Source organism: Dryas octopetala, chromosome 9 (genome assembly GCF_963921425.1).
Source record: "Dryas octopetala chromosome 9, drDryOcto1.1, whole genome shotgun sequence".
NCBI classification, from domain to species: Eukaryota; Viridiplantae; Streptophyta; class Magnoliopsida; order Rosales; family Rosaceae; genus Dryas; species Dryas octopetala.
Window position 1 is genome coordinate 15,201,841 of NC_141374.1, and position 26,604 is coordinate 15,228,444.

The 26,604-nt window shown below is 35.6% G+C and overlaps 5 protein-coding genes across 5 annotated transcripts; 1 reads left to right on the forward strand and 4 right to left on the reverse strand.

The window, feature by feature from the left end:
- Nucleotides 1–4,095: 4,095 nt before the first annotated feature.
- On the reverse strand, nucleotides 4,096–6,481 carry LOC147274656 (putative pectate lyase 18). The gene is made up of 4 exons (XM_086255871.1): nucleotides 6,306–6,481; nucleotides 5,327–6,073; nucleotides 5,006–5,144; nucleotides 4,096–4,747 (listed from the first exon to the last, which is right to left on the reverse strand). The coding sequence occupies exons 1-4, from the start codon at nucleotides 6,440–6,442 to the stop codon at nucleotides 4,526–4,528; spliced, it is 1,245 nt and encodes a 414-aa protein (XP_086111997.1). The 5' UTR covers nucleotides 6,443–6,481; the 3' UTR covers nucleotides 4,096–4,525.
- A 6,722-nt stretch (nucleotides 6,482–13,203) lies between these two features.
- On the reverse strand, nucleotides 13,204–13,885 carry LOC147274657 (uncharacterized). Its single transcript, XM_086257128.1, has one exon. The coding sequence runs from the start codon at nucleotides 13,796–13,798 to the stop codon at nucleotides 13,379–13,381; it is 420 nt and encodes a 139-aa protein (XP_086113254.1). The 5' UTR covers nucleotides 13,799–13,885; the 3' UTR covers nucleotides 13,204–13,378.
- Nucleotides 13,886–14,008: 123 nt separating this feature from the next.
- LOC147274658 (centromere protein X) lies at nucleotides 14,009–16,173 on the forward strand. The gene is made up of 7 exons (XM_086257127.1): nucleotides 14,009–14,085; nucleotides 14,164–14,212; nucleotides 14,312–14,352; nucleotides 14,580–14,625; nucleotides 14,755–14,808; nucleotides 14,910–15,014; nucleotides 15,742–16,173. The coding sequence occupies exons 1-6, from the start codon at nucleotides 14,062–14,064 to the stop codon at nucleotides 15,011–15,013; spliced, it is 318 nt and encodes a 105-aa protein (XP_086113253.1). The 5' UTR covers nucleotides 14,009–14,061; the 3' UTR covers nucleotide 15,014; nucleotides 15,742–16,173.
- Nucleotides 16,174–16,306: 133 nt separating this feature from the next.
- Nucleotides 16,307–18,564, reverse strand: SOBIR1 (Leucine-rich repeat protein kinase family protein). The gene has a single exon (XM_086257126.1). The coding sequence runs from the start codon at nucleotides 18,485–18,487 to the stop codon at nucleotides 16,580–16,582; it is 1,908 nt and encodes a 635-aa protein (XP_086113252.1). The 5' UTR covers nucleotides 18,488–18,564; the 3' UTR covers nucleotides 16,307–16,579.
- A 1,271-nt stretch (nucleotides 18,565–19,835) lies between these two features.
- Nucleotides 19,836–25,292, reverse strand: LOC147274660 (cyclic nucleotide-gated ion channel 1-like). The gene is made up of 7 exons (XM_086257210.1): nucleotides 25,130–25,292; nucleotides 23,036–23,567; nucleotides 22,717–22,920; nucleotides 22,347–22,630; nucleotides 22,122–22,233; nucleotides 21,753–21,998; nucleotides 19,836–21,629 (listed from the first exon to the last, which is right to left on the reverse strand). The coding sequence occupies exons 1-7, from the start codon at nucleotides 25,183–25,185 to the stop codon at nucleotides 21,102–21,104; spliced, it is 1,962 nt and encodes a 653-aa protein (XP_086113336.1). The 5' UTR covers nucleotides 25,186–25,292; the 3' UTR covers nucleotides 19,836–21,101.
- Between the last annotated feature and the right edge of the window lie 1,312 nt (nucleotides 25,293–26,604).

The window sequence follows — 26,604 nt, forward strand, 5'->3', positions numbered from 1 at the left end:
GGGGGTGCTGCATAGAAGGAGCCTAATTATTTAGATAACGTCCTTATAAAAATGTTACATAACTAGTATACTATTGCTAGATGGTCGGATGCTAAAGAATCAGTATAAGACAATTTGTAAATTCAAAATTTCACATGCATTAAACACATGTGATTTGCAAGTAGTTGCATACTTGCATGTTAGAAAAATTGATGAGAGATGGAATTATTATAATTCATTTTCTTTATCTTATGAGGTATTCCTTCTTAAGTCCTCTAGCTCCTAATCAATTAATTAATGGTTTCATTAACCTTATTTTGACATTGGACACTCTTGCTAAATATTCCTCATTAATTTGGGCAAACATGACAAGTATATGTGGTTTAACTTTCATTTTTGTTATAAGGAGGTGAAAGGAGAAGAGAGGATTCAATTTTAGCTAGTCGATCTTAAGTGTTACGTGACAATAATGGCACATGGCATATTGATGTGGTGTTATGAATTAATTTATTTAAATCATAATTCTTGTACAAGAAAAAGAGAAAAATTAACTTGGGTAGAATTGCTTGTTATCTACGTACTATTGCTGAGTGGCAACACTACCCACTAAAAACTTGTAACTTGTTCAATTTTTTTATAAAAACAAAAATTGACAATTCAAATATAAATGAAAAACTATAATAAAATTTGAATAAGTGGCAACTTTTTAGTGATGGTCTAAACCTTAAACTCTAAATCCTTGTACTTAATAATTATATACTTATTATAAGTTTAGTAAATTTGTAACATTACATCAACATGCTACATGCTATATGTTACTACCATCACATCCAATAATTTTTCCCTTACTCAACTGGTTTACCTTTCACTTTTAAGGAAACTCTCAAACTCTAGTACTGCTGATGACCAAGTCTGAAGTGAGCTCATTTCTTGTTCTTACAATTTTTCTTTCTTGTAGTTTGTATAATTTTTTTTTTTCTTGCCATGCTCTCATTGCTCTCAAACTCTTCTGGACTGAAACATCTGAAATTAGCATAACTCTAAGGAAGGTAGCCCTTGATCTTGCATCTACAAGACTAGGAGTTATAAGTTATATAAGTTATAACCCAAACCAAACCAAAGCATGCATAAATCTATACAAAAGTATTGACCAATAACTAGGCCCAAAACTGGTACCACTAGAGATAACAAAAGGCCGACATTTGTGGCAAGAATACTGCACAGAACATTCATTATACAGCTCCCAAAGAAGTGGGCTAAGGAATTCCAAGTCCAAACAATTCTTCTATCGCTCCTGAAGCCCAGGTTTTAGCCTTAAAGCGTGTTTGTGCGTGTAAATGTAATTCCTTAGTGGTGCATCAACGCTCACCCATGGGGTGTGGTCGGGTTAGGCCCGTTTTGGGGATGGGATCCGGATCCTCGTTTTCTCTATGCTTAATTGTACTTGATTAATTTCTAATTTTAGTGGCCTAATATAAATTCAAAGATATATGAGTAAATTTTCTCAAAAAAAGAAAGTAATGGCACCTTTTAAGTATATGTGGAGTCACATTTATAGATTTATAATTCTTGAAGTAAAATATAGTTACGAATGAAACTAGTAAAAATGCGAAATTTTTGCCACATAACTAATGTTAACATGTTCATTTTTTAACTATTTGAGTACAAATTTTTTACCATTATATGTGGTTGTTTGTCATACACATAATATAAAAAATGGTAAAAAGAAAGAGTTCTTTATTAATAAACCACAACATACAATATTTTTTAGTTATAAATCTAAATTTTTAATCTATTTATTTTTAACTCACAATTCAAGAAAAATCAAGTATGGAGCATTCAATAATATTCAAACTCAAGCATACCCAAGTAAGATATTCAAGCATACCTAAATTTTAGTTTATTTTTTTTTAATTCTTTTAAGAATTTAAGATTTATGGTATAGTCTTTAGAATTTAGAACTAAAGTCTTAAAACCCTAAATATAAAGTCATAAAACATAAACTCTAAATGCTTAAATCTTAAAACAATACTACATCATTTAACAAACTATAATTCTACGAAATTATGAAGTGTAACTTTACAATAATTATATAGTGCGTCATAACATCATAAAGTGTAACTCTTTACATAGTGCATCATAACAAAATAAAGCGTAACTCTTTATATATATACTGCATCATAACAAAATAAAGTGTAATCCTGTGAGGGTTACATATGACGTTAGAAAAAAAGTTTAATTTTAAGCCACTCATTGTGGCTTAAAAATAAATAAATCTTTTACATGAGTTTATGAGTACGTGAAACTTATAATTTTTTGTGACTTTTGCTGATTTACTTAAAAAAAAACACATAATTAACAGAGAATTCATCCAGATGATTTTGCCTCACTTATTATTGGTCATAGTCGTAGTTCCAATTAGGTCTCTTTCCACTAATGTCTGCCACATGGTTGGGTCCAAACGTCTACCTCATTGCACTTAATTAAATGAACATGTATAACCCTTTCCCTCAATCATGGGTAATGTCCACCAGACGAGTATCATAATCAAGCCCCTTTAGTTAGTTTTATGGATTATTATATATTGTGCGTTGGTTAACCCATGCATATATATTGTTGCATTGGCCAACCTAGCTAGCTAGAAAAACGAAAATGACCCTCTTAAACGCTAACAGCCATCTGAATATTCTTATCATCAAACTCAGAGGATGGAGCACATTTAGTTATCACCAATATGGAAGGTGGTGACCATGTTCTATATGTATGGATAGATGAAGAGTTTGGGGTAAAAAACAAAAAGGAAAAATAGCTGATCATCCTCCCACAATTAATGAGATTTTGTTAGTTGGTTAATTAGACTTATGTCTTATATATCCGATTTAGCTCGAAGTGCAAGTAATTAATTAAGGCCTTGATCTACTATTTTGGTCATAAGTTTTAGGTCGAATCCGGCTTTTACGTTCACACATTTTTTTATTTGAACTCATGATTCTTATAGGCTTGTAAAATGAATTAAGGTTGATTCAATCCCAAAAATGTCATATTCGATTATTTTTCTTTTGCACTAGAACCATCTTAGGCTAAAGATCTTCACAGTATGAATGATATACTTAATTAGAATCGAGTTGGGCCATTAAAATTATAGAATTTAAATAATTTGAACTTATCTAAGATTAAGTTATATATGATATGATAACTAACTAGACTTATAACAAGAATACCAACTTAACTTATAAGTAAATGAACTTACTTATATTATAGTATATGCAATAATGCAAGAACATGTCTATATATGGAGAGAGATGAGTACAGCAAAACATGTGAATATAGCCAAACAAACTAAATTCCTAATGTGACGTCTGATAAACACTCCAAAGCTAGGGAACCTGCAGAGAGCTATCATCTGATTCATCTCCCATGTGAGAACTCAATTTTGGGTCAATTCAAACATAATGTGAAAGCCCAGTACAGCAGTGTTGCATGTGTTTGCTTTTCAAGTGGTATTGAAAAACCAAGAAAGAGACTGTGCAATAAGCAACTTTGTCAAAAATTGTGGTTGTTGGAACTTGTAAGTTGTAGCTAATAGTTCCAATTCTATTATTCTAAAGCAGACGGCTAGTAGTAGTAGCTAGCAGCTCTCCATCAAAAGAAGGTCCACTTAATTAGGCTTGCATGTGCTCTCTCCCCTTTAGTCCTCGCACTAATCAATCCTTCTATGTTAAAATTCAAATCTTGGCCCTACCCAATTTTTATATTTGTAGGTTAGGGACAGTTTTGCTAGGGTTTTTACTTTGTTGGGTACTTTGTTTTAACTTTTGCCATGTAATCTTTCTTTACATATATATATATACACACCTTGGTGGGAGTGCAATATAGGTAATATACCGGTATCCCATATTCCCATATGGTCAAAAATGCTGGGAAACTGTTATTGTCTTTATAGAAATTTTGTGTTGGATTCTGTTTTTGCTTCTTTTTGTCTTTTGGGTCTAAATTGCTTCTTATTGTCCATGACTTGCTAATAGGGACACAAATACATACAAAGAGAGAAATAGACTACCTTATCAAATAAATAGATGAATTGATAATTGGGTAAAAGAGAGAGAGAAAGAGAGAGAGTTTAATTAATTATCAATATTAAAAATATATAGATTGATAATTTAGTATATCAACACTTCTGCACTTGTCTTCTCTTGGGTCATCAAGATTCTCAAGCATGCAGAATCCCTAATGCTGCCTAAGAGTAACAGGGCGAGGTTGTAATCATCATGAAAATTGACCCAGAAAAAAAAAAAAAAAAAGTACAAAGTAGAAAATATTAGGTAAAACAGAGAAAAATTGGAGGGAAGAAAAAAGCCTAAAGAGAATGAGTCATTGACTATTTGACCCACCATTAATTGCTTTTTGAATAGGCTTTTTAATTTCACTTCCCTCCCACCTATATTTTTCCTCCTAAATATATCTAGTTGAGCAATAAATACTTGAAAACCACTTTAGGGAATGTCCTTCAATAGGGTCACAAACTGAGAGTCTTAAATCTTAATGGTCAGCAACGAGAACCCTTTCTGCAATTAAGGGCACCAGAAGCTGTGGTTATGGAACCCACAAGTGAAGATGGCCTTGCACCCAAGCTTGAAGCCTTAGCATAGCTGGAGGAAGCTCCAGCTCCTGATGCTGTGAAAAATGCACCATTTATCATCAAGTCCCCTTCTGACCTCCAATTCCAATTCTTCCACTCACTTTCTGGTGCATCCTCATGTTTGGTCACCTGCACAAGTTTATAACATATATTTAATACATTTATAAATCAAACACAAAATAAGGGTATTGTTTTATTGATAAATATTTGACATGTTATATTATCGAGTTATGAATTTGAATTATTTAATTAATATTTATTTATTTTAACAATATAATATATTATGTTAGAGACTTAGAGCTATTATGTTATACAACAATAACATAATATGTTAGACTATTTGATACGATAAAAGACTTGTCAGTAAAGAGGTTTGTCAGTTGTCACCTCTTTACTGAATCTGATATCTGGTGCAGCAAATCTGTTTCCTTGGCTATTGATGGTAGGGGAGGCACTCCCTCCAATAGCATACATCTCCCAATGGGTGTAGTCATTGTTCACCACATGGAAATATCCATGCCTACACCTGCAAATGTGAAAAAGGACCCATGAATTTATATACAATTAATCAAAATTTAAACACCACCAAAACGCCATGGCCCACCTACATTACACATCTTGAAAATTAAACACCCAATTAATCAATTAATTAAAGTACACTTTCTAATGGCTAGCTTAGCTTTTAGCTTTAGTAGCCTTTTTAATTACCTGGGCATTCTTTGGACCAACCCTTCCCCAAAGTGATTGAACGCAATAGTGACCTGCATGTTCTTGTCTTGGGTATACGAATCACTGTGACCCAACAACATGACCTTGTCGTGGTGCGTCATGTAATTGTTCGAAATCGTTATAGCGTTGGACCCATGAATCGCATCGATGAGCCCATCCGCGCAATTCGACAACGAGCAATGGTCGACCCACACGTGGCTCCCACCGAAGATCGACACTCCATCACCGTCGGATACTGTTCTCCACCCGTAGTGTCCTGGGGAGTCACGCACCATAGCGTTCCCACCCTGTTTACAGTCGTGTATGTTGAGCCCGTGGATTATGATGTTCGTCACGTACTGGATCGTAATGCAGGGCCCACCCGCGATGTGCACGCTCGCGCCTCGACCGTCGATCGTCTTGAACGAGTTCATGATCAGCTCCTCTTTGAGTTGGATCGTCATGTCGCGCTGGAAAATGATCCAAAGCGGCTCGTCTTGGATAACGGCATATCGTAGAGTCCCGGGTTTGGGAGTGACCGGGTCGTCGTCGCCCGAATCCGTGACCACGTAAATCCGCCCGTCTCGGCCGCCTACGGCGTTTTTGCCGAACCCGATTGCGCAGTCCGCCAGTCTTTGTCGGTTCTTCTCCCAATTCGGGTCGCACCGCCAGCAGTCGTCGATCGGGTTCCCGGTTCCGCAGGATAAGTAGCCCAAGTTCCTCCTTGTCACTGAGGCATTGATGCTCCTGAAAATACAAAAACATGTGACACATTTTTAGCATTAATGTGGAAAAATTGTATCTTACAAACACCGCATGACATACCAACCATTACAAACACATTGTATCATACAGACGCCCATGACATACAAACAAACATATTTTGAACTGATGCTTGTACGTATATCGTACTAATACAATGTCTGTACCATAGACGAAGTGCATTAATAATTCAGTGGTGGAGCATGTGAGTACGTACCTATGTACTTCTTGTACAACCGATTCAGGGTCTTGAACTGGTGATGAGGAAATGGGGGTTGGGGTGAGGAGAGAGAAGAGGAAGAAGATGAGGAGAGAGAGTACTAGTGAGGGACCTAACTCAGAGGGTGTTGCCATTTTGGCCTTGTTTGCTAAAGAAAGGGGGGGTCAAGTGTGTGAGAGAGAGAGATGAATTGAGAGGAGGGTTGATATGAGGGGGTATATAAAGAGATTTTTAAAACGGGGCTAATTGACATGATTAAACTAAACATGTGGGGCCCAAGTGAGCTTCGTGATTTCAGGGTTTACGGGATGCCATGCCAATTGGGTAGTTTTGGCCGTTAAGCAAGCCATGAATAATGGCAGTAATAATAAATAAATAAAACATTAAATTCCAAAATATATTATGAAAGTGAAAGAAACTACCCTTATCTTTGCTCTTTTGTTTTCTACTCGCTTACTCGACCACCATACTATATAATTATATATAGCAACTGTACGTACTGCTATTCAGTGGAAGTTGTTTCCCTTTTCTTTACTTAATATTCATTGCATTTATTCCTCTTTTTCTTTTTCAGATAAAAATTCTACAAAAAAGTGTTTCAGATAAGATAAGGTAGATTAGAATTTTGTTTTTTCTTTCACAAGTTTAAATGTGCATTTTGTAAGTGTTTGAGTTAGCTCAAGTGATGAAAGTGGATGTAGTAATAAGTTAGAATTATGTTAGATTCAAAGTCCAATTTCTTTTAATATAACTATGAAAAATGTACACTTTTTATAATCATTTTGTAATAATCTTCCTTCTAACTAGCTAACTAAACTTAAGGCATATATAGATAGACGTACAATACAAATTACATTGTTTTAGACTTCGTTTTAAGTATGAGTATAATATTGTGGAGACTTAAGTCTATTGGTTAAAAGTATTTACATAATTATGCTTACACTCGATGATGTCTTGAATTTAAATATTTTCTTCCCTAATATGATTTGATAAAAGAAAAATAAGTATAATTATAGTATCAAATGCAGAAAATACAAATAGAAGATGTTATTTCATATATATAGTGTTAATAAATACACACCGGCCAACAATGTGAGGACTGAAAAATTCAGAACTATATATATATATATATATGTGTGTGTGTGTGTGTGTTGAAAACACCTGCCTTATTATTGCTGTACTTTATACATATTGTTGTTTGTTATGGCTATTAATTTCTTCAGTACGCACGTACGTACTGCATGCGTATTAAGTTTTTATTACATATCAAGCTAAGCCGGTAGAGTAGGTTGCTCTTTAAGATGGTAATACACAACACACAATTTCAGTTGAGGTAGACCTGTAATGTATATATGCACCTCTCTTCTCCTAAATTATTGATTAATGTCTTGTCGCATTTCCCGTTGCAAATGAAAATGAAACAAACAAAGACACCAAATTTGGTGGAAAAGAAAAAATAATTAAAAAATAGAGCATATATATATATATATATAAGACAATTAGAGATTGCTTCCCTATTTTACTTACATATTTTTTGGTGGATTTTATGGCCCCTAAAATTGACTTATTGGCAATGGGTGAATAAATAATCCAATTTTTTTCTATGAATCAAATAAATTGCAGCACAAAAATTAAAATGTGACATGTGAGTTTCGAGCACAGATGAGATGATGAACATGAAAAGAAGATATGTACGTGTGTGCCTCTGCATATATAATATATATATATATATATATATATTAAAGAATTAAGTAGACCAATGACTCATTAGTACTCTAACCATGCGTGACAAATTGAAATACAGCAATGATTAATACTATATAGTTAGAGGGGTTTTCACTTTTAATAAATAATGCTACATGTTATATAAATAATCACATTGGCTATGGGCTCATAAAAATTGGGAGATTCACTTTATATAAGTTAGAGGTCTTATTATGATTTTTAAGTGTTCAAGTATTTTTAAAAAGTTATGAATAATATTTAAATTAAGGTGTTCATTCTCTATTTTTAGACGATGAGTTACACATACATATTTTAATTCATAAATGTATTATAAATACATATAAATGCATATTTTTATTATTCTATTTATTCTTCGAGTTAATGAATAAGGATTATTGGATTAGGCACACAAAATGTGATGTGGTTCGCGCGCTTCAAGAGCAAGCAACCCCAGAATTCCTGAGAAGCATATGGAATCTGTTTTTTTCTGAATTAATTGATCGAAAGCAATTAATTAATTAGACACGTAAAATCCTCGTGACAGCAGCACATGCTTTTGCCCTCAAAATCAAACTCCCAAAGCCCAGTAGGCCCAACCATCCCCCTCTATTTTCTTCGCATCCTTGGGCCTTTTTGTCCAACAATTTCCTTTTCTAAAATTTCTCAGCCGCAAACTTCGCCGAAATTACCCACGTGGGCCCACCATGCTGACATGGCACAATGCAAAGACCGTGAGATGGGCCGTGGTGTCCGCCAATCTGCTGACTTGGGCAGGCCAACTGAAAGCTACGTCCTACAACGATTTTATTCGCTCAGGGGGCGATACGATACGCTTGTCGTCTCCTCGAATCAGGGCCGTAGATTATGGATGCCAAGGGCAATTTCAACCATTGAGGAAAAAGCTGTTGGATAGGGGTTGAAAGTGAAATCAAAGGCAGAGGCATGTTACCTGGTTTGTGTTTTTTTGGGACGGGTTTGGATATAGTGGCGCGTGAGTGAAAACTACATGCCAACCATAGCAACCACTTGACACGTGGCGACTATTTGTAATGCCATCTGGCTTCATCTCTACTCAACCAATGGTTTTTCTCAGCTGCACATGCTGGACTTTCCTATTTCAACATCAAACAAGATTTCCTTTATGAAATTCTTGATTCTTTTTTTTTGGCCAAGATGAAATTCTTGAGTCTAATTACAAAATTAGCTGCCTAATTTCTGAGATTTTTAGAGGAGTGCCTAATTATGGAATGAAAGTCAATTTTTAGTAGATTTTAATTTTACAATTAAATTGAGTCAAAATTTTAGGTATGAAAGATTGGTCAAGTTTTGAACACAGACTTTGTGGTTGGATGTGCCACCGACATTTAATTTGCATGAAGACTTGTAATCTTTTGTATTTTAAATTATATCAAAATTAATCTTGTTAAGGAAAAGAAAAGATTAATAAATCAACACCCACCATTGGCTAAAAAGGAAATCGTACAAGATGGTGAAGTGGACCACCATGGTCCTCAATCACTAAGCTTCATCAAGGTTTGTAAGACAAACACACCATTAATTAGTGTGCCCTTTGATCCTATTGTGAAGGCTTTTTTAAACCACACAGATATGACACAAGAGGAGAGAGCCGCACCCTACCATGTTCAAGTGGGGCAATATGATGCTCCCATTTCAAGCCTTGATGTAAGTTTCTGATGGAGCTTCCCACCCTACAAAATAGATAACATGAATGCTGTGCACCCAGCAGTGCAGCACTTAGAGTCATAAACCCAATACCTGACAGCTGATAACTGCAGAACAAGTAGCAATTTATGGTTGATACATAGATGTGGTCACACACATGGAAGTCTTCAGTTACAGGAGACCATCACTAAGTATCACTAATTTTTCATTTACTCTCTGTTTGGACAAGGAGATTAAACTCGATATATATAAGGGAAATTCGAGATATAGAATGAAATTCCTATGTAATTTTTGAACTTCCTCATCTATCTAAGGAAATAGCTAGATGACTTTTTAATAAAAATATAATAAGGGAACAAGTACTTGGAAATTATGCATCACATATTGGCAATAAAAGATAAAAGCAGCTGGTTGGTGCGCGAAAGCTAGCCCAGGACACTCTCGGTTACAAAAAAAAAAAAAAAAAAAAAAAGTACTGTGGAGTACTCATTTTGCTTTGATACACCATGATTAGTTTAGTAAGATAAGTCAACATATAGGATTTGATTATCAAGATGAGAGAGGGAGCATTTAAGCTTTGAACATATCACATAATCATAGAAAGTCATGTGGCATGGGATGGCTTCAATATGATCGTGTTTAACTCTCTATTTGCTAGACCTAATCATATCAAAAACTTGTCTTCTTAGCTACTTATCTTAAGGCATTATTGTCCCTCACTTTAATCAATAGTTCTGTACTGGGCATGACTCTTGGTTAAATGTCAAGCCTTCACCTGTTCACCATGATTACAAGCAATGCAACCCTCCACCCTTGTTTTCTTTTTGGGTGTTTCTTCTTCTACATCTCATACTTTTTCCATTTTTTTCCTTTTCCCCTTCTCAAATTGGCCAGGTTAAGCTCAAACAGTGCCAATTTTAAATATCAGGAAAAGAAAAAACATCTATAGGTTGAACATAGATCCACTGATTACATATTGGGCCATAGAGCTAGGTAGGCCTACTAGCATTAGCAATATCTCCCACAGTACAAAATGACGGACTTATAAAGTTACCAATTTCTTTTTGGCTAGACAATTCCAAGGGACAACTCAAATCTAAGTTGGATTCTTATGATGATTGTTGTCAGTATTAATATTAATATAGTAATTTGCAATAGTTAATGTTGGGAAACCAAAAAAGAGGAAGAGCAAGATATATTAGTAAAAGAGTACAACTCAAATAACCAAAAAAACTAAATAACAATATACTATTTCTTAATTAAACAACCTAAGAAACTAAAATTCTTGAAATCCTAACTACAGTATACTTTTATTCTCCGAAACATATATATATTTTTTAAAAGTTTTATGGACCGAAGTATCAATAGTCAAACAAACTTGATTCCAAACTGAACCTAATCAAATTAGCAATCAAACACAAGTAACTACTACTCAACAATCAATTAGATAGCACCCAAACTTAGAAACCAAAATAAGGATGGCTATTACCAAAAACCAACAGCGACAATATCTAACCACGAGGGGGAATGAGTTTCCTGCCAAGACCATGACGAGAAACACAAAAAAGAGAAGAGACATCACAACAGTTAGTAAAGATGTCAAAGTTGAACGATGAACAAACTAGACATCTCACAGTAAAAGAACACATTACCAACCCTAAACAAATTGGGAAGCCAAATATGATTAGAGACCTACTTACCATATATTTTGTTCTCCAACAATTAATATATGACTACATAAATATATTTACACTACAAGCATAGAATTAAGTTTCTGCTGCCACTACTTGTTCTAGAATCACACATTACTCTTTTTCTCGTAGTCAGAACCTAGTTGACGGAATCACACACCGCTCATTCAAATTAAATCCACTTTTCATCTGGGGGCATTTGTTGTTAAAAAATAATTCCAATCCAAGCAATTAAAGCTACAGAGGACTTTGTACCATCTCACTCATACACATAATATATTCAGTCAACAACTCAATATAGCAAGCAAAATACATTTGATTAACCATTCATATAGGTAGTCGAAATTCAACTTTACTAAGAACCAAAGGATTCCCATTCAACTACTTGATCAAAGGAAAAACAATTCGATTTTTGAATGCATCTTACCTTTAGTTGCCTCATTGTATAACGCCTAGCACTACCTACCATAATAACCAAGAAATTCCACCGCCATAAGATATACTGGTGGGGACATTTGATCATCTTGTTGACCGCTAGTCTTCTCCTGGGAGGACCATCCATCCAATTGAACTTGCCACAAGGAGTAACAGACAGTTATCTGATATGCTGGCTGATATGGACAAGCAGATGAAGATGGTTGAGAATATAACTTTATCGTCAACACAAGTACATTATCAATCCCAAAAGACCTCAAAAAAAATTCCAACGAGTGCCTAGTAATTTGGAGTAATGGAGTGTTGAACCATTTAAAAGCACAACCATGCCATGAAGCCAGGCACTTAATCCAGCCTGCATTAGAACAGCATGAAGAACATAGCATTGTTTCTTTCTTTCTATTTTTTTTTATAGACTAACATATCATCTAAAAAAGACATATGTGCAGAACCTCTCTTACTTCAGGATCTGAATGAAACTTCTATGAAATGTGGATGTTTCATTGAAATGTATGTTTAGCCGTGCACATTGAAGTACACCAATGTTTAGACTGACATAAGAGCATCAACAACCAATTCGCCAAAATCACAAAGCACTTAAGAACCACTGAATCAAATAAGGGCACTGTAACTTGCAAATATAGCTTGTAAGAGCAAATGCAAGAAAGTCTATTATTCTATAAACATAGCCTTGAGCATATAATCTAAAATGATAAAGTTTAAACAAAATGACGCACGAGTAGTATCTAGCTTAATGTACCAACCTAGAAATGCAGACATTAACAGTTTTTATAAATTTGTAATGCTACATCATAAAGTTCCAAAAGTTCCAAAAAACTGATTTCAAGATATAACTTACATCTCAAACAGTCTCTAAATGCGGCATATCATAAAGTTCAGGCAAATGAAAACTAAATGACACAAAAGCTAAAAACCTAATGGAACTGTTGGGTGCTAACAAAATGAGAAACCCCATTTCATGTCATCTATCAGCAAAATTGTCATGTAACCTTATGATGCCTAAACCAAAAGTCAGAGTATGAAAATTAGCACTTATACTGTAGGCAACACTGAAACATGAAAATTGTGGGAAAGTATCTGTGCACATGGTTAACAATGGAGCACTTATTAACCATATGCACGATCATCTGTATGCAAATGAAGGAAGCCTGCATTCTTCTTATCTTTAATGCAATAAGGCCCTTATTCATGGGGTATGAATGTATGATAACTATCACTTCTCTATAAATACAAGTGTATACACATTATACACAATTATACAAAGTTACAAACCAAAAAAAAGGAAGAAACTTTAATTAATAGAGCAAGATTGTTAATCCAAAAGTGTAATGAACCTCATTCTAAACTCAACAATTCCCATACTTTATCGATAATTCAATAAAAAACAAGCCGATAAATCCATTCAAATTTCTATGAAAAATGCATAATACTTCTCGCTGTCAGCCAGAGTAAATAAATTAGAGTTCAGAAACTTCTGAGAACACAAAAAACTAAACCTAAACCTCTACTACCACGTCAAGCTCTGGACTTGCGACGAAGACGCTTCTTGAGCTTCCTATACTTATGCTTGTTCATCTTCTTCTTCCTCTTCTTCTTAACACTGTCAGCCCAAATCGTCCGTGCATCATCAGACTCGACCTCATCGGTCTTGCACACACCCAGTTGCTCAAACCCAGTTGAGGATATGGGATTTAAGCAATACCCAAGTGGGAAACTGGGGAAAATAGGCAATGAATGTGAAAATTCGACCTTGATAAAGCTTGTAGGATCCGAATGCGGAATTGGGTCGTCCGTGCATTCGGGTTTGGGAGGGCCCAGATGGCTGTGGTGGGATATGAGTGAGGGTGTTGGTTTGGGCAAAAGATGGCTTTTGAGGGATGTTACTGTTCTAAGCGAAGGTGTGTTTTTGGTGAGTTTGTGGACCAAGCTCGCCATTTGGGGAAAGAGAAAGGTACAGAAACTGATGAAGAAGAAGTTCGAGCGTTAGAGGAAAACAGTTTAAAAGGGTTCGTTTCAAAGAGGGGAATGGTAATGAAAGGTGCTACGACGCCGTTGTGTTCATGAAATTGTAAACGACAACAATTATGCGCAAACGACACTATCTGCCACCGTCTGCTTCCTACTTAAAAGTTAAAAACCCAATTCATCAAAGGGCGCCAGCAACTCTTATTGACTCAATTCTTCCTTGCTTCCTTCCCATGGAGGACAACACTTTTGAGCCTGTAAAACCCTAATTCCCTCAATTCTCAAATTGAAATTCTTATTTATGCCTCTTACATTTTGCTAAATGTCCTTTGCAGGATCTCATTCATGCCATTTTCAAGCTGGTCTGGTCCAGAAGAGCTCTCGGTTTGAATTCCGCGCCATTTTTGTTCCTTTGCTCGCTTAATTTATTATAACCTCTTCTTCTTTCTTATATGTCTTCTCCATTTTCATTTCCATTCTCAGAGCGTCAACTAACTGATGGCACTGATGCTATGGACTGCGAGGTACCCATTGGCCATTGTTCTTCCACATTTTCATAAATTGATTGCTAATTAAGCTTTATGGAACTAATTTAGGGCAAAGGAGATTATTTAAACACATTAGTTTTCAAATTTTTATATTAGAGTTATATTCCATGAATCCTTACGTTTCTGCTTTACTAATCACTTAATCAGCTACTTTTGGACTGCTAATTGTGTAGATTGTTTACAATAAAGTTTGATTGGTGCAGGTAGGAGGAGCTGGAACATCCAAGAAAAATCGCCCCACATCATCAGGTTTCTCACATTATAGCTTCTATTATATTCATAGGATTTTTTATTTTATTTTATTTCTGTTTGATAGAGTTTTTCTTATTTTTATGTGTATTTGATTTGTTGTTTCTTTATTCAACATTTGTTATGCAGCTAATGGGAATGCCTTGAAATTGAGCTGTGAACTTCTCCGGAACTTCATCACAGGTTCACACAAAATTTTGGTTGCTTAATTGAGACTGAATGCTGGTCGACTTTGTGTGTGTGTTTATGATAACATTTTGAGAAAGCATTTTGTGTTGAGGCAGAGGCTGTGCAGCGCGTTGCTACGATTGCTGAAGCGGAGGGTGTCAACAAAATTGAAGCAACTCACTTGGAGCGGATTCTCCCCCAGTTGCTTTTGGATTTTTGAGGTATTGAAGAGGATTATAACATATATATGCATTTTTTTTCTTTTTATTTTAATTTTGTTTTTATTATGCTTATAACACATTCGAATCCTTGAGAATATGATTTCTTCAACTTTTGGAAAATGATATACTTTGATGAGTAATTTAATTTGAGATATGGCCATGAGATATAAATACATATTTGCTTTGCCCAAGTAAACCCTCAGGTCAATTTTTAATATACTTGCCATTGAAACTGAAGTCTTGATGTTTTGTTTTCACTCTCTCTGCTACCACATGATTCACATGGGGTGAACCCACGAAATTTTGTCTTTGGTTTTCTTCCTGTTAAAGTAAATCTATAGATATTGAAAAGGGAAAATGAACTTGAATTCTGCCCTGTGCATTTAAGGTGTTGATATACCTACCGGCACTCATACTGTTTAAGAATACTTTTTCTTTTGATGGAGAAATGAAAAACGTTGAAACATAACTTACCAAAAGAAAAAAGGTAAAAATGCCCGGGGCAATAAAAAACACTTATGTGGAGAAGTTGATTTGTTGCCTCATATAAAGCACTTCCATTGTTTTTAGGGATAGTGATAGAATGCACTTACATGGGACCTTCCTTTGTTTGGAGTGCACTTGCATGGATTTTTCATTTTCTTAATGCAAATTCCATTTTGTTTTCAAACATGAATTATTGGGAGGAATGTCTATCAATAGTTTGACAGACTATGTTTTGCTTCAGGTTTCAAAACTAGTCAAAGTAAAACAAGAGTCTGGACAAGTATATCGGAGACATCTGCAACAAAAACTTTCTTAAGAACCACTACAACATGTGTTATATGGTTCTTTTGCTACCATGGACTACTTCCATCTATTTCTACTGCAAAAAAACCCTGGGAGTTTAGTATATGCAAGGATTTGTACTGACACTTGTATGGCTCTGTGTAGAGCAATCAGTCCATTTTTTGAGTATGAGTAGGCTATTCTTTTCCTTTCCTTTTTGGGTGTATATGAGAAAACCAAATTTGGTACACAGATTTCCTAATGATTCAGCATAATAGAGAATGACTGTACTTGCATTTTGGTTGTTTATCTTTGTAAATTAGGGCAAGTGATTTCTTTTCCCCCTTCCCTTTCCTTTTCTAGGTGACTTGGTGTGTGTAATTTGTTAGCACAACACAAATATTTTCTTTTTTGTTTGTTGTTTTCAAGGTTGATTTAATCATATAATAACATCAACTACTCTTATTCCACCACTCAACTAACCCCACTAGGTTAGTAGAGAGTGGATTAGTAAAGATGAGCACTGTAGAAAATAGGCAGGTTTTTCTTTATGCGTAGAATTTGGTTGTGAAACACTGAAGACTCTTATCAAGTCAGGGATACAAATTAACCAAATGTCTGAATACAAAATCTATATGCTGATTCGCTTATCTTTTAAGGATAATATGGTTTGTGAAACACAATATTTACTTGTTGATCAACTGTTCTACAACATAACATAAATTTCCTTTATAATACGTTTGAGACACAATCCATCCAGTAGGATTCCCATTCATTTCAAGCTTTTACTTTGATACTTAGTGCTTGATTTGAGACAGCATACACCTAACATCCTTACTATTGGGTCTCTCTTTGGGGTTATCCAGAGTGCAAAAGCATGCAATCTTGAGCACCAAGAGCATTTGCTCCTCATACCCATTTCCCATCAATTTTGAGTCGATTGCCTGTTGAGGGTTCTCTGACGATATCACATTCTTCATCCACTTAACCAAACTCATCTCATTGGTGTTCTGGAAAAAATCATCAGATGGAAGCTTTCCCATCACCAGAACCCCCAGCAACACGCCGAAGCTGTATATATCACACCTGTCTGTGAACTTGAGTGTTTGATGGTATTCTGGTGCAATATAGCCAACAGTTCCCGCCACATTTGAAGTTGTGATATGAGTATGAGCGTCAGGGACTGCCTTTGCAAGCCCGAAATCTGCAATCCGAGCTTCCATATCATCATCAAGCAGGACGTTTGCTGGCTTGAGATCCCTATGAATTATGCGAGGTTGATGGTTCATGTGAAGGTATTCAAGCCCTGCAGCGATTCCCAGAGCAATTTTGTGCCTAACAGGCCAAGCCAACTCTGTTGTCCCCTCTGAAACATGTTTCAAAGTGTCTTGTAAGCTCCCATTTTTCATGTACTCATACACTAGGTAATGGCAATCCGGCTGGGACACATGAGCCAACAGAGGAAGCAGATTCCGGTGGCGAATTTGACCCACAGTCTTTATCTCTGATTGAATTTGACGCATTTTCTTGTGCATAAGCTTACTGTCTTCCTCAGTCAGTTCTGCTGCATCTTTAGGTGGTTGAACTATCTTCTTTATAGCAATCATTTTGCCATTGCTTCCTGGCAATTCAGCTTTGTATACCTCTCCACAACCACCTCTTCCTATGAGTTCCAAGGAAGCCAGCCCATCTTCTTTATCCAGGAAAGCCAAGTCCTCTTTGCTTTTGATCAGAGAACTGAAAATTGCTGGACCTGAGTCCTTGCCACCACCTCTTGCAAGAGACAAGAGCAGCTTGAACATCAGAGAGAAGATAAACCCGGATATGCTCCCGGCCAGTGATCCTGCAAGGAATCCGAGTATCCATCCGCCAAGCTTCTCCTTTTTACTTTTATGGTTGTTCTCTGGTGCTATGGATGGACCTGGAGCTTGAGCATTAGAACCTCTACTCCCAGAGGGTGCTGCTGCTACTGATGTGTTGTTGTTGCTTCCTCTGCTTGTATTCTCAGCAAGAATGTAACGTTTTGGAACATCAGTAGCTGAAAGCTCAACCCTTTTCATGGCAGGCGCTGAGCCTTCAAGGAACTCATTTCCAGCAAAGTTGAAGAACCGAAGATTCCGAAATGAACGAATGGTTGCTGGGATTTTCCCAGAGAAAAGATTGTCTGCAATGGAAAGAGTTTCCAGGTTGGGAAAATGCTTCAAGAAACTCACCAAATTCCCAGAAAGCTTATTGGAGGAGAGGTCAAGAACTCGAAGGCGAATGAGATTGGACAACTGGGAAGGAACCTCCCCGGAAAACTGGTTGTTTCCAAGGTCAAGAATTTCCAGCTTCCGGCAGTCAACGATTTGAAATGGGATTTGGTCAACGAGGTGGTTGCCTGAAAGAGAGAGCTCCTTGAGCTCGGAGAGCAGCCCAATTGCCGGGGGGAGAAACCCAGAAAGGCAGCGAGACTTGAAGACGAGGCGGGTGATTTTGAGGACATAGGTGTTGTTGTTGGAGAGTCTTCTCTCGCAGAACACACCAGGGGTGTTGCATGGGGTGCGTTGTTGACTATGACTATGGAAGATGCCCAAGTCCCTTTGGATGATGGAGAAGGCTTTGACATCTGGACGGTCCAGATTCAATCTTGCATGGATGAGAAGGAGGAGGGAGAGAAAGGTAAGGAAGGAGAGCTGCTGCGCTTTTCTTGGAAACACTTCCATTTCCGGGCAGGCTTGCTGGCTTTGGTTGGTAGAGCAGAGGGCGTTTGAATTAGTTCATGCCTTGTGGGTGTTGGTTTCTTTGTCTCTGTTTTTGTTTTTTTATAGCCGGCGGATGTGGAATATTGAATGCATTGTGGAGCCCATCACATTCGATGATTAAACTCAATTATCAAATCTATTCTAATTTAGTAATTTTATGTTGTTATTAACCATCCCATTGCTATGATGTATTAGTTTAAAGAATTTTAATAATAGACTTGCAAAATAAACATAGGATGATAATTGCACATTTATCTCTGGCATCATTGATTCATTGATGCATGTGAAATAATACTAACTATTATATATGACTGAAGTCTGAAGTGTTTAGGATTCTGCCCTGCACACGACCATTAATACTAATGGTAAGTAGCTGATTATTTCTCAATCCACCTGTATAGGACATGCATAAGTGAGTCTAATTTGTATTAGAGAGATAATCAATTAAGTAGTCAAATGAGATGGTATAAATAACATTCTAATACCAATTAAGTAATTTGGAAACCATTATTATTTTTTTTACTCTTTGGGTGTTTTTGGACTAAAATAATTCAAACATAATTCCGATCTATTTGATTATAATTTTGACCTATTCGAATATAGTCCCGACCTATATCTTAGTTATTTCACATCTAAAATGGATTTTCAAAATAATGGGTTTTATTTTGAAATAAAAATACTTTAACCTTTGTTAAAAATGACAATTTTATTAAATACTTTAAACCTTTGCTAAAAAATCCAAGTCCACCATGATATGACATTTTCTTTTTTATTGGTCAAGAACCATATATGATATTGGACACCATTCCACACGCTAACAAGACACTGCCAAATGTATGAAAAGTGCAACTCACCCCTCAATTGTGCCCGTTCATTGGGTTAATCTCTTGACTTAGAAACTTCTTAGTAGTCACCAAGTCATCACCCTCAAATCCCAATCGGTCAAGTCAACACAAAGAAGGCCAAGTCTTCTGGACATTTTTGGCCGTTGGATCAAAGATTTTAATTAATTATCTGATATTGACCTGCAGAGATTAGCATTCCCATATTATCCCACCAACCCATTGCTGGGCCAATCTTGCTGCTCAAAAGTCGCCAACTATTTCTTAATGGCCACCTGGCCCACCTCTGTTCTTTTCTTAATCTTATATTCTTATGATTGAATTACAAAGAAAATGCTGGTTTTTATTTTATCCTCTTATTCTATCTGCAGGCTGGAGAGCCAGGCAAAATGTAGAAGACGAAGAAGAAGAAGAAAGAAGTGAAGGTTGGGTTACACAATTGTCAATTTGTCATTGACCTCCAGTCTCTCTAGCGATAAGGTTTGGAAGAATATTCAAAAGCTTTGCTCTTTTACCACGACATATAATGGTAGAGTAATAGAGGCACCAATTATATATCGTATTATGCTATTCATTTATGTCTAAGTCCTTTGTACATTAAGAAAAATATGTCACGACATTTCTTTCCTCATTATTAATGTGCTTGGAAAAGTAAACCACACAATGACACAATGAAAGAATAAGTGACTGAATAAACAACAGACCAAGAAGAAATAATGAAACCTTAACATGAACAACGTGGGCTGTGCACTCTTGTCCAATGAGCTAGTCTTGCATATTCTAGTAGTAGATTGCCTGGTTCAGATTGTTGGATCTGAGGGTCTACCTTTCTCATTTTTTATTTTGTTTTTAAATTTATCATTTGGATTCCTGTCTCCTTAGAACAGGAAACAGAGGTACTATAGAAAAGGTCACAAAGCAAAGAGTATTTATTGCTAAAATTTGAAGTAGGCAGAGAGATAGAGAGTAATTTTAGTGCTCAAAAATCTTTCAAGCACTATTATTTTACATTCTTATAGGCTTATAGCAACCCAATTAACCCAAACCATTGCTTAGAGTCCTAGCTATTTCACAAATTCACACAAACAAATTCATTGCTTAATACATACTACACATCTAGCTCTTAAGAAAGAGAAGAGCACAAGTGCATAGTTTGCCAAAATAATTAGCACAACAAATCCCAGATGGTTTTTTCACTATGAAAGAGTTGATAGCAGATGGTTTTTGTAAATAAAGTTCATGACTAACTGTTGGGCACAATTTCTTAAGCAGGGAATTAAGCAAATATTGCTATACATTACCAATCTTTAACTGTTAACGAACCATGTTGACTGTGAATTTTTTTTTTCTTTCTAGTTATATATAGAGCTTCATATGCAAGATCAAATTGTCTTGTGCAGACCTCATATTTTGTGATAAATTAATCATTTGTTTACATTTTTTGTGCTGATATTGTGTTTTTGCCTATAACTATATATATTGTTTCCTAATACTAAACTCTAAACGCTTAACCTTAAATCCAAAATGAAGTTGTTTTGAATATAAGCACATTATTAACATATAGAACGTAAGTAGAAGATATGCTATTTCAATTCTTATACCAATTCAAAGTAATCCTGGTTATGTATTATTCCGTTACAATTTGTGCATGTAGCTGTTATTGGTTTTGTTGTAGCGAGCTACTTGCCTTGTAAAGCACCCAAGGTAGCTACAAGCCCCCTGCCCTCCCCCAATTAAGGAGACTTTGTATGCTTCTTTGCTTGATTATTCTGGCGGCGGATTGCTTTTCGACGGAGTGCTCTTCGTAGGGAAGAAATTATCAATATCTCCAACTGCAGCCTCTGAGAATCGTTAACAAGGTTGAGCTTCATGTCCTTGGTGAAATGCAAGATATATTCAAAGACTACATGATTCTTCAAGTCCTCAGCTGTGAGAGCAAATGCTTCAACTTTTGTGAGGGACCTAACGATTCTTGACGAGATGGGTAACTCAGAAGATTGTGGAAATTTTGATGCCCAATTTATAACTTCTTCTCCATAGAAATCACCTTTCTTAAGAGACTTGGGGGTTGAAGATTGATCATTTTTACCGCGATAGCTAGTTGTGTAGGTTCGAACAGTGCCATGCGTGATGAAGAGTATCATGTCAAGGGGCTCCCCTTCTCGAATAATAAAGGTGTCCTTAGTATAGATCATTGGCTTAAAATGCTCACAGATTTCTTTCAACTCATCAAGTCCTTCAATGTGCTTAAGCTTTGGCACCTAGGGTACGTTTGATATACCGTACATAAAATAGTTAAGAAAGAGTACTGCTACACTCACTAATTAATTTCTTGATAGTGAAGGAATGAATATATATATATATATATGTACATAATTACTTACTTTTCTTAATGTAGGCAAGCAGAGACATCGCTTGACAAAGCTTAAATATTCCAAAGGAAGAACAGAGAGGATCTCCACATGAGCATTTTTGTTTTCTTCAAGTTTTTGTTGTATGTTTTCCATGATCAATGTCTTCATTTTCTCAGGGAGGCCATTTTCACATAACCACAATTCTACCTCTAGACTTTTCATTTTCATCTTCCGTCTAAGCTTCTCTGAGCTTGCAGTTTCCAACTGCATATATGTCTACTATGTACACACAAGTTAGTTCATAGACTAAGAAAATATAGAAAAATTATGAGTAGCTTAAAGTTAAAGATTTTTGTTTTTGTTTTTTTGTTTTTTGTTTTTAATAAACTCAGCACCAACCTGCAAATTTCCAATGAGGTATACAAATAGTAGCAGACCAATTACAGAAATAAAAACTGCAAAGAGATTTTCCCATGAATAGCTACTTGTCTGGAGGTTTTGACCAAGAGAACTGCACAAATGAAATGGAGCTAGCAATCAATATATAAGATACAATATCTCAAGTATACATTCAATCTGCTAAAAATGCACAAATCAAGATAAAATGATGTCATATCTACAAACCTCAAATTTCGTAGACCCCACCAGAAACAATTCAAGAATTTTTGTGGAAAATTTGTCGACCCCAGCATGCCAGACCGAATGGCATCAACAAATATGCCAAAATCAAAAAGTGTTGCATTTGGTGGATTTATAGGGCATAAACCATTCAGAAATGTGATATTTCTCAAAAAATGGTCATCACAGTTAAAAGTACTAGGTTCACATCCATTTTCTCTTTGACAAGCATATTGCCAACAATCTATCACCCGATGAATAGCAAAAAAATACCATAGTGCACCGAGTACCTATATAAGGCCAACGTTAATATATAATTTCTTTCTTTTGGGTCATTGAAATGAAATTGTAGTAGCTAAGATAAGATTGAACTTACATGACTAGCAAGGATGTACAGAAACAAATTGAAAAAACCTTTAACCCATATGCCTGCCTTTCTGGTAGTCTTCCGTTCATTACACAAAAGGTAGATGCGAAGAACTCTTGGTATATATTGCAACAGAACAAGAGAGTTCAGAAACTTCTTGGTTTTCAAAGATCTTGACCCCCTCATTTTTGAAAAGAAAATGAAAACTACTACCTGGACAGATAACAAAGATGTAAGCCAATTGTTAAAATGTTATTATTAATTGTATCAATTAATATATGATAGTGCTAGGAATCCCAAATTTAGATCATAATTCGCTTAGTCTTACTTGTGGGACTGGAAGAATAGCTAAAATGTCAAGTAGGGTGTAAGATTGCAAAATCCTCTTAGCTATGGCCAAAACATCCATATTAACTGATTTATTTCCTCCCTTGTCTTTTTTTGTTATCCCAGAGGCTCCGGATGTCTCAGCTTTTGGTCTCCTTAAAATTTGGAAAATAATATCCACCAAGTAGAAGAGATCTGTTAATGCTCTTAAACCAAGAGCTATTGCTTTCAACCTTTTGTCCAACCTCAGACACTTCATATCTTCGTTAATAATGGGAATGTAAAAGAACAAAGGATCTAGTGAGACAGCAAACACACATAATATTACGAATATCTTATTCCACTTTGGAAGGAATCGCCCCGGTGGATCAAGAATTTGTTGATCAAGATTTTGTTCATGTACTCTTTTCTTTACTGTTGCCCATAATCCGTTGGTTCTATGTTCTCCATCTTCTGTGGCAGATTTCCCGGTTGTAACTGCTTTATCCCAATATTGTATAATGCCTTTTTGGTCTGAATTATGTTGTACAACACTGAAAATGAAGTACAAAAACAAACAAATTTCACCCATCAAAAAGAAGAAACATGAAAAGAATTGCCATTGAAGCTTTGATGTAAGAGTTATGCTAGGGAGCCTACATTTGGATACCACATTGTGTCCCACCTCTCTAAGAGAGGTGAGACTCACCAATACAAATATCAATAATGCTAGTTGTCCTACATTTTTTTTTTCACATTTGTATCCCACCTAATGTGTCATTACTTTATTGGAAGGGTATTTCCTTTTTCTTTTTTAGGTTTTATTTTTTAATTTTTAGTATCCAATGTATGAATGCCATGTAAGATGGTATGAAATTGTGGTATAAAAATGTGATAAGTGTAGCATTACTGTACAAATATGTCTCACTTCTATTAGAGAGGTGGTACACAATCTAGTACCAAAATGTGGTCCCTAATTTTCACACAAAAGAGCATTCCATTGTATCGCATGTTTGTAGACAATTAGTCCAATAAAAATGAACTTGGTACAGGACACAGCTACCAAAGTGTTGCTAGTAGGGGTGTGCATAGTTCAAAAAACCAAACCACAAAGGAATAACTGTAATCAAATCAACATTTTCGAAATGGTCAATATGAAAACCAAAACCAAACAAAGCCTAGCCCTATCCGACTGGTGTGGTTAACCGTGAATATTGATTCGGATGGTTTGGTTACGAAAATCAGATAACAACTGGGCCAAAATATTAAGCACAACTTTGTGAGTTTTTTAGATATTAGCCCATTTTTCAAGCCTAATTTGGCTAGATAAAGGCTAAATTTGCACACTTCATATGGCTATATAAAGGCTCATTTTGACAATCTAAACACTTTTCAGAAATTCAAACACAAGTTAAACAAATTCTAACAAATTCCAACACAAACAAACAAGTGACAAGTTCTAATCAGTTACACAACATAAAAAACAGAATGAACAGCTAGCAGAATGAACAATTGACAAGTTCTTACCCTTCTATAGTTTAAAAACATATATAAACTATAATAGAGAATTTGGTTTACTCTATAATTAATAGGTATTAAAATCAGATATAAAACAATTAATGTATAAAAACTAATACATATTATCAGTGGTGGTTTGGTTTGGTTAAAACCGAAAATTCCATATTGAAAACCAAAATCAAACCACAAAGTTCAGATTGGTTTGGTTTGGTTTAATATCAAAAAAAAAAAAAAAAAACCAGACCAAACCGATTTAGTTGGTTTGATTTGGTTCAGAACTCAATTTTTTGGTATTTTTGCACACCCCTAGTTGCCGGTAGAGGCACTCTAATACGAGTGGAAGTTGTATTAAGATCCCAATTATGAGATGTGAGAGAACATTCGAAAATCCATGTTCCAACGTGGAATGTGATTCCCTTTTCAAGTCTTCATAAAATCTATCCTCAAATATGTTTACAATTATGATATTTACAACTACAATTAAAGATCAAATCACTTTGAACAACAACTGCCAAATCGTATTAATTTGTTTGATACAAATATATATTTAAGCAGCGTAAAAGAATGAAGAAAATGGTCTTAGAGTTGAGAAAATAACCTCGCAGCTTTCTCTTCCGAATCCTCCACAGCTAAACTTACTTCGCGGTTAGCCATAACTCTAACAACTCAAGCTCAAGCTTGAAGCTTGTTTATGATGCAATATCCTGAACTACTAGCACCCAAATATTTAAGGAGCTGCTTAAAATACCACAAAGTTCTGATCAATGTTGAACCCTCCCTGCAAATATGGAAAACTGAAAGTTAGAAACTTATCAACTTGTAGACTAGTCCAAATGTGATGCTCATTAATTGATAACCTGCGCCTAGCACGTGATGATGAAAGAGATAGACAATGTGTTACACACTGACGGATCTACACTGTGGGCTAGCCCACCCCATATTTAAAAAAAATAAAAACTACACCTACATTTTTTGCCTAGCCCCACCCAATGAAAAAATAAAAAAGTTTCCCAAATTTGTCTCTGCCTCTCCATCCCTCATTGCTCCCTCTTATATTTTATTGTCTTAGCCATTTAGAGATTTAAGGATTTAGGAATTCAATTTTTATGAATAGTTGTGATATTTGTAATTTACTCTTAAATGTTTGTAAAATTAAATAAGAATTAATATTTGATTATCCAAATTGTTCAAGAACTCAAGAAAAACTCATGTAATTTGTTGATGTTGGAATATGAGATTGCTTTTAAGTTCAATCTCAATTATTGAAATTGCAAGTTTGGAAATCAAGTAAGCTCTAAATTTCAATATTAAATTCTAGTTGCATATTGCTAGAAAAATAGGTTGGTATTGTGTGATTTTGTTTTGTAAAATATCCTTACATATCATGTTTATAATATATTACCAATATGTTCTAGTTTATAATGTTGGATCATCCACAAATTTCGAATAGAAGAAAAAGTATTCTTTCTTATTTTAAGAAGACAAACGACCGTACTTCATTTACACTAATTTGTGATTCTAAGTCTCAAAGTGAAGGAGTTGAGACTCAAAGAGTCAAGTTGGATCCAAATATTGAGATTACTACTAGTGCGCGCTCTTTAACGTGATCAAAGATTACGTCAAGCAATATAGAAGTATCCTATTAATGAATATGATAGTGTTCAAAAAGTCTATAATGCACTTAGGACTATGTCCCCCCTAGAGTAGGTGTATATTTTATGTTTATTAATGAAATTTCCTCATACTAGGTGGGTTGGGTGGAGGGGTTGGCTGGGCGAGGGTTGGAGAAGAAGAGAAGAAAAAAAAATCAGGGAAAGGGGGGTGTGAACGAGAGAAAAAAGAGAGGGAAAGAATGGAGGGGCTGTATAGTCTTTTTTTTTTTAACAGGGGTGTGCAAAAAGAAAGAAGAGGGTGTACAAATAGCAGCCCTGAATTTTAATTTCTGGATCCATCCCTGAATGTGTATATACATCCGTAACAGAGAAGTGTTTGAGAGCAAGAGAGAGTTGAAGTACATTGAAGCTTTGCACAATCTAAGAAGCTTACTAAGGTGGAGCAGAGAGAGGGAGGTCT

Excerpts from the sequence above, each read along its gene's own strand:
- LOC147274660 (XM_086257210.1), bottom strand. The coding sequence starts at position 25,185 with ATGGCTAACCGCGAAGTAAGTTTAGCTGTGGAGGATTCGGAAGAGAAA. Across the intron at positions 23,568-25,129 it reads TCGGAAGAGAAAGCTGCGAG|TGTTGTACAACATAATTCAG; the intron begins GTTATTTTCTCA and ends CTTCATTTTCAG. Across the intron at positions 21,630-21,752 it reads GCTTGCCTACATTAAGAAAA|GTGCCAAAGCTTAAGCACAT; the intron begins GTAAGTAATTAT and ends AACGTACCCTAG.
- LOC147274657 (XM_086257128.1), bottom strand. The coding sequence starts at position 13,798 with ATGGCGAGCTTGGTCCACAAACTCACCAAAAACACACCTTCGCTTAGA.
- LOC147274658 (XM_086257127.1), top strand. The coding sequence starts at position 14,062 with ATGGAGGACAACACTTTTGAGCCT. Across the intron at positions 14,626-14,754 it reads AAATCGCCCCACATCATCAG|CTAATGGGAATGCCTTGAAA; the intron begins GTTTCTCACATT and ends TTTGTTATGCAG. Across the intron at positions 14,809-14,909 it reads TCTCCGGAACTTCATCACAG|AGGCTGTGCAGCGCGTTGCT; the intron begins GTTCACACAAAA and ends GTGTTGAGGCAG.
- LOC147274656 (XM_086255871.1), bottom strand. The coding sequence starts at position 6,442 with ATGGCAACACCCTCTGAGTTAGGTCCCTCACTAGTACTCTCTCTCCTC. Across the intron at positions 6,074-6,305 it reads GTTGTACAAGAAGTACATAG|GAGCATCAATGCCTCAGTGA; the intron begins GTACGTACTCAC and ends TTGTATTTTCAG. Across the intron at positions 5,145-5,326 it reads TTGGTCCAAAGAATGCCCAG|GTGTAGGCATGGATATTTCC; the intron begins GTAATTAAAAAG and ends TCACATTTGCAG.
- SOBIR1 (XM_086257126.1), bottom strand. The coding sequence starts at position 18,487 with ATGGAAGTGTTTCCAAGAAAAGCGCAGCAGCTCTCCTTCCTTACCTTT.